The sequence below is a fragment of the Mesoplodon mirus genome (genome assembly GCF_964341445.2).
Source record: "Mesoplodon mirus genome assembly, chromosome: 10".
NCBI lineage: Eukaryota > Metazoa > Chordata > Mammalia > Artiodactyla > Ziphiidae > Mesoplodon > Mesoplodon mirus.
The window spans coordinates 49,597,292-49,609,994 of record NC_138986.1 but is presented as its reverse complement, the minus strand read 5'-3'; the positions used below and the strand labels follow the sequence as shown (position 1 = coordinate 49,609,994).

The 12,703-nt window shown below is 40.3% G+C and overlaps 1 protein-coding gene across 1 annotated transcript in view; it reads left to right on the top strand.

The window, feature by feature from the left end:
• The window catches only part of FIG4 (FIG4 phosphoinositide 5-phosphatase), a 138,249-nt gene that overhangs the window by 72,439 nt on the left and 53,107 nt on the right, over positions 1–12,703 (top strand). Inside the window, exon 16 of the mRNA XM_082633553.1 lies at positions 9,135–9,273. Within this exon, the coding sequence (XP_082489679.1) occupies positions 9,135–9,273 (139 nt within the window). The remainder of the gene's footprint in view (positions 1–9,134; positions 9,274–12,703) is intronic.

Genomic DNA, 12,703 nt, shown 5'->3' with positions numbered 1-12,703 from the left:
AGGTCTCTTGTGGACCAGTGTCCTGAAGTTGGCTCTCCCACCTCAGAGGCACAGTGCTGATTCCTGGCTGTAGCACCAAGAACCTTTCATCCACACGGCTCAGACTCCTCAATTTGGGATGATTTGTTGTCTATTCATATATTCCACAGATGCAGGGTCCATCAAGTTGATTGTGGAGCTTTACTCTACTGCTTCTGAGGCTGCTGGGAGAGATTTCCCTTTCTCTTCTTTGTTCTCACAGCTCTCAGGTCTCAACTTTGGATTTGGCCCCACCTCTGCGTTTAGGTCGCCGGAGGGCGTCTGTTCTTCGCTCAGACAGGACAGGGTTAAAGGAGCAGATGCTTCAGGGACCCTGGCTCACTCAGGCCGGGGGTGGGGGGAGGGAGTGGCACGGAGTGCTGGGCGAACCTGCGGCGGCAGAGGCCGGCGTGACATTGCACCAGCCCGAGGCGCGCCGTGCGCTCTCCCGGGGAAGCCATCCCTGGATGTAACATCATCTTGACTTGATTATGTCTGCAAAGACCCTATTTTCAAATAAGATTACATTAATGGGTTTTGGGGTTTAGGGCTTCAATATATTTTTTTAGGGAGGCACAATTCACTACACAGCACAGATTATGACACTAAGGCATGAACAGCAGGAAGTGGGGAGCATGGGGTCACTTTGGAGTCCACCACATCAAGTAAGACCATCTCTACTTACACACTATGGAGGGGTCGGAAACTGGTTGGCAGCCTGGCGGGCGTAGGAAGGACGTGCAGGACAGACCTAGAGGTTCTGGGTGGTCTGGCCCCGCCTACCTTGCCATCCTGCCTTTCACGCCATTCCCATCCCCCATCACCGCTCTCCAGACACACGGACCTTCTCACTGTTTCCTGAGTAAGTTAGGCTTCTTCTGCCACAGGCTCTTGCTCCACCCATTGGAACACATGACTGCAGTCTTGAGCTTTAAAGCTCACTCTCCTTTCACTTCCTCAAGGAAGGTACTCAGTTTCTGTTCTTGTAACATTCTCCACCTTTGTAGCACTTGGCACAATTGCACTTAACTTGTTAGCTGTGCATTAGTCGTGTTGTGTGTCCCCCCAGCCCCTACTGTGACACCCAAGTGCTCCGTGAGCATCTCGTTTCATATGGTGTCCCTAATGCCTTGCTCATGGCACAAGAACTATTTATGGAATGAATTAATAAATTAATCCATTCCCTGTGTCTTCTCAACTTCCCCTTTTCCCTGAATTAAAAAATTGACAGGACTGTGTATGTCAACCTAATAACATGTAGCCTATCAGTCATGCTCTTAGCTGCTCAGATCATGTCTTTCGAATTCACTGGGAATTACGCCCATTGAACAACTCCGGGTCAGCTCAATGTATAACATAAACAAAAAAGCCACTATAGACCTTGAGAGTATTTAGATATTCCTCTGTATGCATGACTCGTGAGCTGGACTTACGAACTTTACAATCGAAGTATATTAATCCAAACAAAAACTAAGAGTTAGGAAAGTCAGATTTAGAAATTCAAGCCAGTGGCATAACTTTAAATTCTAGATTTCTAAAGCAAAAATGTTAAAGTATTCCCATCATCCTTTGTTATACCTACTGCTGTGGTTCTCAATGAAGATACTAATATTTATTGATGTATTCCAATTGGCTATACCATGTATTGCAAATAATTATTATAAAAATAACACATGGTTTCACTTGTTTTTATAAATTAGGATGGTTTTAAGATGATCTCTCTAAAGGCATCTCACTGGCTATGCTTCATTGTTTTACTAGTTTCCTAGGGCTTCTGTAACAAAGTACAGCCACAAGCTGGGTGGCTTAAAACAACAGAAATTTATTATTTCACAGTTCTGGAGGCTTGAAGTCAGAAATCAAGATGTCAGCAGGGCTGTGCTCCCTCTGAAGTCTTCAGGGGAAGATCCTTACTTGCTTCTTAGCTTCTGGTGGTTTGCTGCTGATCCTTGGCTTGCAGCACTTTAATTTCTATCTCTGGTGTCACATGACATTCTCCTCTCTGTTGTGTCTTCGTGGCGTTCTCCTACCTGAGTGTGTGTGTATGTCTCTTCTTATAAGGACACCAGTCATACTGGATTACGGGCCCACCCCACTCCAGTGTGACTGTATCTTAATAGGATTATATCTGCAAAGACTTGATTTCCAAATAGGGTCATATTCACAGCTACTGGGGCTTAAGACCTCAACATATCTTTTGGGGGGGGACACAATTCAACTTGTAACAGTTGTGTAAGTTATGTGCCAACAAATACATATACCTCTCGGTGTGTGTTACCGTGAAAAAGGTTTAAAGCTGCCCTGATGGAAAGGGTCGTCCACTCTTCTGCCCTCTCCTGTCATGGTTGTCCCTGAATTGGGAGTCATTATTGACACTTAAGGATCAAGTAATGTGGTTTTATTTTAAATAAATTTATTTGTTTTATTTATTTATTTTTGGCTGCATTGGGTCTTCGTTGCTGCGTGCGGGCTTTCTCTAGTTGTGGCGAGCGGGGGCTACTCTTCGTTGTGGTGCTTGGGCTTTTCATTGCGGTGGCTTCTCTTGTTGCGGAGCATGGGCTCTAGGCATGTGGGCTTCAGTAGTTGTGGCTCGCGGGCTCTAGAGCGCAGGCTCAGTAGTTGTGGCACACGGGCTTAGTTGCTCCACGGCACGTGGGATCTTCCCGGACCAGGGCTCGAGCCCATGTCCCCTGCATTGGCAGGCAGATTCCTAACCACTGTACCACCAGGGAAGCCCAAGTAATGTGTTTTTCAGTAAGATTAGAGCACAATGAATGTGTAGCTGTGCATGATTAAAAAAGAAAGGAGAACCATTAAAAGACAGAAGAAGGTCATGAATAAGTAACATGCACCTGATGGAAAGGTAAAGCAAAATTATGCACAACTGAAAGAGGAACTATTATGAAAGGAATTATTTTATGAATAATGTGGCTAAAACAGATTTCTTTATTTTGAGAAGCATGGTGTCATTGGGGTGTACAACTTACTTTTAAGTTACAATGGATATTATATAATGGTAATATAGTAATAGAACCATTTTCTTTAAAGCACTCAAGATAACTTTGTAGAAGTTAATCTCCTCATGTTATGCTTCTTGGGTAGGCGGGAAGGTACTTGAAATTAGGTTGTTAGGAATTTTATCCTTGGTTCATATAGACAGATTGATGCAATGTGGGTCACTCACCTGACTCCCTTTCACGCTTATTTTAATAAAACCTGTTCTTGAGGGTTCACATATTACCATTTTCTGGGGTTTGTCTCTAAGAAATGTCCGTTGGTTTCTAATATAACTGACTACATAAGCAGTTATGGGATGCCAACAAGGAAAGAATAGGTACCTCGGTACTCCTTTTGGATATTAGGAAGAACTTTGTCATTATAATTCACTGAAGGACCCTGTCAAGCTCTTTCTAATTTTTTTTTTTTACATTTATATTTGGGTAAGCCTGACTTTTTTTTCCCCTGAAGCTTGTTGAACTGAAATCCTATTATAAGAAAAAAATAAAAAGATAAGATACCTGCAACGGTTAATAATAGACCAGCTGTATATATATACACACACACACATATATATACATACATAGATGCACACAGGTGTAATTTAAATGTGTGAATGTGTGTGCATGGAGGGGAGCCATATTCTCCTCAAATAGAGATTAAAAAAAAAAAAAAAGCTCGTGGGGTAAAGACTTCAAAGCTCACCATGCATGGAATGCAGTGATTACAGAAAACAGTGTCGAGATGGCATTGCCAGCATTATGGTAGTGCCGTGAGATAATGGAGCGGTGTCTTCTCCTTTCTGCCCACCCATGAGAGAGGGACATGCAAAGGAGCATCTGAACACATTTTTGTTTATCAAGAACACTGAGCTAGCCTTCCAAGGTCATCCTTCTAACAGCAGGTTTAGAGTGAGTAAGCTATATTTGGCTATAGCAGAAAGAAGACATTTGGAAAATGTTATGTTTTGATAACATTTGAAATCACATTAATAAAACTCTGGCTAAAACCCAACTGTCCACCTGTTCTGCCACCAAAGCAGTTAAACGTGGCAAGAGAAAAAGTTGGAATTATGACCCTCAGTTTAAACTGACTGCAGTTCTCTGAAGGATACTCAAAACAGCCTGACAGTCCCGCTAAATTTCCCTAATATGTTCATTCTTTCACTCTCCAAAGTGACCATTCATACCTTGTCCTCTCTCTCCCTAAACCACTCTCAGCTGGTATCTTTGCTTCATTCTTCGCTGAGAAAATAAGTCATTGGGGGGGAACTCCTTCTTAGCGCCAAATGCAGAGCGTGTCCTTCCCTGCACCCGCTGTTTCTACCTTACGTCGCACAGCTCTCTGTCATATGTGTCCATTGCTCCCCTCTGCTGCCGCATTTCTGTTAGCATAAAAGCACACCTTATGTTCTTCGTCTGATCTTCCCTCCTGCCCTTAATTCCACACCCACCACTAGCTAACGTCCTAGTTCTCTGCTCTCCGAAAGCAAAACCTCTTGAAAGAGTTATCTGCACACCTGTTTCCTCTCGCCTATCCTGTTCTCTCCACCTGCCTCACTGGGCCTCTGCCCAGTCATGCCACCGAACCAGTGCTTGTCAAAATCACCAACAATCCCCCGTTGCCAAATCCAGTGACTCCTTTCCTGTCTTCATCTGACTCGGGCTTTCGGCAGCTTGTATCACAGTTGAGCGCTCCCTCTTTCTTGAAACTCACCTCTGTGTTGTCTCACTCAGTCTCCCTGGTGACTTCTCCTGCCCTATTTCTAAACCTTCCTCTTCTCTTTCTATACTTTCACCTTTGGGGCATCTTACCCAGCTTTTAAGTACCATGCATTTGACACTCAAATTCATATCTCTTTCCTTGACTCCTCCACTGAACTCCAGACTTATTTATCTACATGCCTACCTAGCAGGCATTTCCTCCAGAATACTGTGGTAGTTTTCTATAGGTGCTGTAACAAATTGTCACAGACCTAGTGGCTTAAAACAACACCTGTTTGTTACCTCACACTGCTTGTGGTTCAGAAGTCTGGGCACAGCATTACTCAGCTGTGTTCTCTGCTTAGGGTCTCACCTGGCTGAAGTCAAAATGAAAGCAATGAAGTCAGATGAAATCAAAATCAAGTCAGAATGTGGATGCTGATCCAGAGGCCTCCAGGCTCCTTCAGGTTGTTGGCAGAATCCCAGGCGGTTCTAGGGCAGATGTCCCTGTGGCTGGGGCTCGTTCTTGGTTTCGAAAGGCTCCTTGGCTTGTGGCCCACTCCATCTTCAAAGCCAGCAACGGTGCATAAACCCTTGTGCTTCGAATCTCTCTGCCTTTAGAGGATTCCTGTGATTACAGTGGGCCCACCTGGATAAGACAAGATAATTTCCCTATCTTGAAGTCAGTGATTAGTAATTTCAGTTACATCTGCAAAGTCCCTTTTGCCATGTAATGTAAGATATTCATGGGAAACGAGGGAGGAAAGGTCATGGGGCCAAGTTTCTCCCTACCGCAGATATCTAAGAAGAATCTCAAACTGATCATTTCGGAGACAGGAGCTCTTGACTCTGCCCAGACCTGTTTCTCTACTTGTTTCGTTTTTTGTTTTGTTTTCCACCTCAGCTCCCGCTGTTCAGTTCAGAATCCTAGGAATCATCCTTGATTTCTTTATTCCCCTTATCCTCCCCCATCTCATCTCAGCAGATCTTTTTGGCTTTAGCTCCAAAATATATCCCAGACCCTTCTGCTGTGTTTCATCCTTACTCCTGCCGGGCTGGTGTGCACAGCTGCTGGCTCTCATCTGAACACCTGCAGTGGCTCCTGATTCCTCCCTCTGCCTCTCTCTTCTGCCCTTGCCCTTCACAGCAGCCAGAGTGATCTTTTCAAGACTTAGATCTTATCACTTCGCTCTCAGAAAACCCTTACAGGGCTTCTGATTGCATTTAAAAATCACACTCTTTACCGTGACCGACTAGGCTTTGTGTGCTCCGCCTTCGCTGTCCCTAGTCCTGCTCTTCCCTTTGCTCCCTGCCCTCCAGCCCCCTGGCTTTCGTGCTGTTCCTGGAGCTGCCCAGCCTCCACCCACTTCCCTGACCACCCGACCTAAGTTTCCCTCTCCTTTCTCATCACTCTCTCGTCACTCTTTTATTTTTTTCATAGAACTTACATCCTCTGGAAGTACCTTGTACATTATTTACTTGTATATTATTTTTGTTCCCCACTGTGGAACATAAGCCCTACGAGAGCCAGAAATCAGTCTTGTATAGACTGTATCCCTAGTGTGGGACATAGTAGGCTCTTGGATAAATGAATGAATGGTGTATTTTTTTAATTATGAAAGTAATATATGTTAATTATAAGAAGTATAGAATAACTCACAAATCATGTAATCCTCACCTTTCAGAGATAGCAACTTGTTCATATTTAGCAGAACGTGATCCTTCTAGTTTTACTATACAGGTACTGTGTATCTGTTTTTGCCCTTTTAGATAATGTGAGTAATCTTTATGACCCTAAATATTCTTTTACAACATGATTTTTGGTAGCCTTGTAGCAGTCTATCCTTTAGAAGCACCATAGGGAGGTTATTTGTTTTTAGTGTGCATTTAGGTTCCTTTTAAACAAACATCTTTGAACGTATACCTTTTTTTGCATATTTTTTATCTTATGAAAATTTCAGAAGCATATTTATTAGGTCAGAGTATAGATATTTTCAGGACCTTTTAAAAATATATATATTGCCAAATAGCCTTACCAAAAGGATATAGCAGTCAAGTCCCCCTCAGCAGAGTATAGGAGAGCCCATTTTGAAAAGTATTTGCCAGCTTAAAAGGTAGAAAAGATGGTATATTGTTTTCAGTTTGCATTTGTTTAATAACTAGTACAGTTGAGTTTATGTATGTTCATTGTCTATTTGTTTCTTTTAAAAATTGCATGTTTTTCTTTTTCTGTGAGGGTGTTGATCTTTGTTTTTCTTACATTTAATTGGTATTTGTTTCAACGTACAGTGTGAGGTAGGGATCTAACGTCACTGTCCACTCCCCCACAATGGTTAAACAGTACTGTTTATTGAATAGTGTCCCTTTCCATTACTGATTTTAGAGGCCACTTTATCACGAACTTAATTTAATATTAGGTCAACAAACATTCTAGTTTCCAAGTTAAAATTTTTGGCTAATTAAAAAGAATTGTTATATTCAAGCCTGACCTATTTAAATACAGTGCATAATAAAACTGGTTAGTGTTTAACCTGTTTGGATGGAGTTTGAAAGGTGCATATTCTTTTTTCCTTTAGAGCATGATTGATTATAAAAGTAGATAGTCATTTTGCCCTCTTGTTATCTGCAACTGCAGAGAACCTACCTGTTTTAAGCTTTTGTCTGTGTCCAAAGTACTGCTGTCTTCCAGAAGGTGATAGCCTTATTTGCAGTCAGAAGTAGCCAGGAAGATTCTCAGGCTCATTAGGGCTGGCCTTAGATTCCAAGCTTAGTAAGTGACCATAAATACTATGGATATATTTTAAGTTATAATAACAGCAGGACATTCAAGAAGTGTCCAGTATGATCCTTGGAAGGAATATCCTTTATTTGGTTATGTTTTTCAATCTTACATTTTATCATACTTGCTAAAAATTAAAGGAAGCTACTAGTAAGCTTAATAAGGAATAAAAGAAACTCCTTGAAAACAAGGCTGAAAATGGAAAGCTTCTTTAGATAGTATTGATATTTTGGGGTACTGCATAGTGTGAATTATTGTGCCATTAAGGCCATTCAAGAAGCATAAAGAATATAATTACTATAAAAGCAGTATGTTTACTTTCATATTGTGTTAAGAGGGTGAAAATTGGAGCAGTAATGCCTGTATCATTTAGTACTTTGATGTTTTCTCTCAACAAATGGAAAAAAGGCTCCAAATATATTGATCATATAAACACATCCCTTTTATATATTACTTTTAGCCTAAAAGGTAAGTGCTGTTTTAATGGAATGCTTCCTGTCAAAATATATAACTGGAATACATGTTTGATGTACTGTATTTCATTTATGCTTCTGCCAAAATGACCAAATAGCCCAATGAGAACAATGTTGCTAATTTCAGATTTTTCTGTGTTTCACTATAGCTGTTGGAAGGAAATTGATTTTATGACAATGTTATCCTGTTTCAAAGAAATTGATTTTATGATAATGTTATCCTGTTTCAAAAGCAGTCATTTCTATTGTGCTGTCTTTTTGGTTCTGTGCGCATTTTCAGAAAGAGGTTATTATTTATATTGTGGAAGCCTGCCCCAAACTTGAATATACAAGGGAGCGGAGATGAGAATGGAAAGAAGGAAATGAGGGGAAGGAGTGAAGGATGCTGGGGAGGGGACAGTGCAGAGTGGGAAGGATGGCTCATGAGGCTGCTTCAGTGCTTAGCATCATTTTTACCAAAATATAATGGGGAAAAAGAAGAGATGCAGCATATATATATGTAGTCGATTTTATTAGTTCATAGTATATTTTGAAAAGGTAATTTTGGAGTGGTTGAATGGTTAGAAGGAGACTGTTTTCCACGTGCTCACTCTGCCTCCATTATCAAGCACAGCTGTAGGAGACAGAAAATGTAAACATTGTCTCTGCTAAAGAAATGGAGAATGTCTTTCCATGGATTAAAAGCAGAAACTTGGAAGCTGACTTGTTCAAGGTTGTGCAACAGAATATGGATAGAAATTGGGTCACTTTATTTGTCTTTGACATCTCTACTTGTCTTTGCAATAAAGTGAAGATGTCCTTTGTTTCAGGTAAACTAACACACAGTGAGAATGTTTTCTAAAAATACAATCACTAAGGTACTCTGGCAATTCTTCAAGATGTTTAAGAGTCTCTCAGAATTCAAGAAGCAGTTTATGTTCACTATCCTCTGTGTTATGAGAGGTACAGAGTAAAAAGGAAACATTTTGAAGCAAGATTTTAATTCTCAAAATTTTGGTTGTTTTAGATTTTGTGTATGTGTGACTTTTGAAGTATAAATGCTATTATTTTCAGAGGGTATGTTCTATGAAATCACAGTTGTACCATTATCCTCCTAAGAGAATATGCCCCTGAGTTGTTTATGTCAGTAATGGATTTCCTGAAATACATATTTTTGCTTTTTAGATGCTGATAGACAAGATTCCATTAATCTCTTCCTGGGAGTTTTCCATCCCACTGAAGGGAAACCTCATCTCTGGGAACTCCCGACAGATTTTTATTTGCATCATAAAAATACCATGAGACTTTTACCAACAAGAAGAAGGTATTTGTTTTCCTAGTCTACTATGTAAACTCAGATTTGATGTTATTATGAATGTGAGATAGTTTTCTTTTTGAGAAATGGTCATATAGGCTAACATAGTCAGTCTGGCTACATGTTTGCCATGAGGAATTTAGTATTGTCGATGTCCTGATAGTAGGTTTGGGAAATCATCATTAACAAATGCAGTTGTTTGGCATTTTCCATAAGATATAAAGTTTCAGAACTTAACCATTGATTGTAAGTTGAAGCTACACTCGAGCAAACCATTAACATCATTTTTGACTGCTTCCCACAAATGTGGAATGGTAAAGAGCTCAGCATTTCAGGAGTCAGTCTTTGGTTTTTAAGTGTGGTGTCTAAGCAACCTCACTTTGGAATTCCAGCGCTCTTTCCTCCAAGAAGCACAAGGAACTCTTGGTGACACTAGGGAGGACAGGAAACTAGAGCGGTGGTGCGAGTGGCAGATACCACTCCCACCACCCCTACTGCTCAGTCTGAGCTTTCTAGAGTCATTCACCAGTATCGGTTATTTTGATGACAGTTAAATTGGTAGTAATAGTCCCCAAAGAAATGAACTGTTTCCCTGAGGTATTTTGACAGAACGCCCTGTGGCCCAGGCCTCAGGGTCAGGTAGAATTGGAGTCTCTGCAGTGATGTGACCTTGAACTAGTCATTTAACCTCTCTAAGCCTCAGTTTCCTCATGTACAAAAAGTAAATGACAGGACACACATCACAAAGTCATTGTGAGGATTTAATTAGAGGACTCTAGCATTTTTAATTGAAGAGTCATGTACTAATAATGGGCAGCATTTTTCACATGTGAGGTTGGAGCCTGGTGCCTTGTGCTCAAAGGCCTGTGATGTCAGGTTTGCTCCTAACGCTTTCCTCTCACAGGATCGGTGTGATGTAGTCCTTATTTTGCACAGCGATGCCTCTCAAGCACTACAGGGGTCATTGCCAGTCTGGGCTAACTGTGTGGACAGACCACAAATAACTGGTGAATTAGCAAGTGCTGATGTTACAGCTGTTACCAAATTCTGTGTTACTTCAGGAATATTTACAATATTAAGGAAACGTCAGAGTTTATATGTTTCTCAGCTTTGTACTTTTAAGTACATATATTATTGGAATAGCCAGCTTAATACTTGAGCTTACTTTCCCTATAAATGAAGCAGTGCTGGTTTTTCCACTACATTTAAGATTAATAAATGATTGCTGTGAATTTTTGCTGACAAAAAATCTGGAGCTAATTATGTTTATTTGATGAGAGATAAGTGTAAATACCTATATTTAGCTTTGTTGATGCAGCTGACTATGAGTAAATGTGGTTGACTTTCTAAAACTTTATATTAACTTAAAGTATTGAAGCTATTCAAATACAACTTGGGAACAAACAAAACTCGATTTTCTGTTGCTGAAATTAGCTAGTAAATTACAAGCGTAAGTTAAAACCACTTGCTTACCTTGAGTTACATAACTGAGGCAGGCGGTGTTGGCGCTTATTTGTGGGAATAAAAGGAAGCTGATGTTACATTCCCATTTTAAAAAAAAAAGGAACTGAAGTGCGGAGAGGATGTGTCTTGCCTGAGATTATTCAGCTGGTTAGATCGTCAGCAAGAATCAGCTAAAAGTCTCCCACTGAAAATAAACTTTTATCAAAGTAGATACTGTGTCTCTCACAGTTGACTTGGTCTCCTGGTTTGTTTGTTTGTTTTTCTCTAGAATGTCAAAATTCCAAAAATTGGTTTTTGGCATCAACAATTGATACTCCTCATCCACAGTACTTATAAAGACTGTCAGATAAATGTCAGTGCTTTATTTTGGACTTCCTAGTGTCACTACCTCTACCAGTTATTTTGATGACAGTTAAATCAGTATTATAATTCTCAGAAGGAATGAACAGTTTAGCCAGAGGCAGTAACCAGACAGGAGCATGGACGTCAGGGTAGAGCTGAGTTGGAATTTCTGCAAGTGTGTTACATCTGGAAAACTTGTTTTCTAAACATCTGGAAAACTTGTTTTCCCAACTGTAAAATGGAGATGACCATACACACCTCACAGGTCATTTTGAGGATTAAATCAGAAAATGGGTGGGAAGTACCAAGTACTGGGTCTGACACACAATCAACACAGTCCTGAAGCAGCCAGGCTCTAGAGAGGCTGCCTGCAGTTAATACCTGTGTGACCAGAGGCAAGTCACATAACTGGTCCAGTTCTCAGTTTCCACATCAGTAAAATAGAGATAATGATAGTGTCTGATTTGTAGGTTTTTCTGAGAATCAGATGAGATCATATAAATCCTGAGCACATAGTAAGTCCAACAGATGTTTGTATTGTTATTATTTTTTAAAGGGATTACATTCCCTAGTTGTAACATTTATTAAAAATCATATAGGATGGCCATAAAATCTAGAAACTTAGATAATATTATTTTATCACTTATTATAACATAATATCAATGAACACTTTATTATGTATTCGCTTGTGTTTCCAAACTTGGTGACCATCATGTATTTTATACTGTGTTTACCAGTGATTTATTCTGAAATAACATTTTTATTGAATGATAAGGGAAGGGGGAATAAACCTAGCTCTGCCTAAAGTTTGTCCAAACCAATCCTCTTGAGGTAACTACTTTTGTGACTCAAAACCCCATGTTTATTGATCTGTTCAAAACCACCGATTGAAGCTTTGTTCTGAAATAGGTTAATATGTCATATATCATCTCAGATGCCATTTATTGAATGGGTGTTGATAATGTCACCACGATATTTTTAGACATTAAGCATTAATTATCTCATTGACTCAGAGTTGGGAGGTTTCCTGGCTCGATTCTCTGTCTGATATGTGAGTTCCCTCTGTGTATTCCCAGACTATGCTTGTCTGGCCCTGGTTTTTCAAAAGGGGCGTGTCTTGTTGAGAGGTAGTTGTTTTCGGACAGTTCACTTACACGATTCTTCCTCATATCATGCCGATGTCTGCTTCTCTATAACTTTACCTACTAATCTTCGTTCAACCCCTGAGACCTTGAGAACACAATTTCCTCATCCACTTGATAGTCTTTTAAATAGATGAGGACAAGTTCACACGCTCTCAAAATCTCTTCTTCTCCAGGTTAAATATGGCTCCACTTTCTTAGCTGTTTCTCTTATACTGTAGTTCTAAGTCTGTTTAGCATTCGGAAGTCTCTCTTCTGTATTCCAGCCTATGTCAGTGCTCTTTTTAAACTCTGGTATCCAGACCTGGGTCCAATAGTAGCCAGAGTTTGGTCTGATTTGTGCCAACTGTTATGGGACCATTGGTACCATTATTCCCCTTGTCCTGGATAATCTGTTTTTTAATCATTAAGTGTAAGATTACATTAACTATTTTCAGTAATGCCATTGTAATGTTAATTCCTTGGGCTTCCTATCCAGTGGGGCTCCCAAG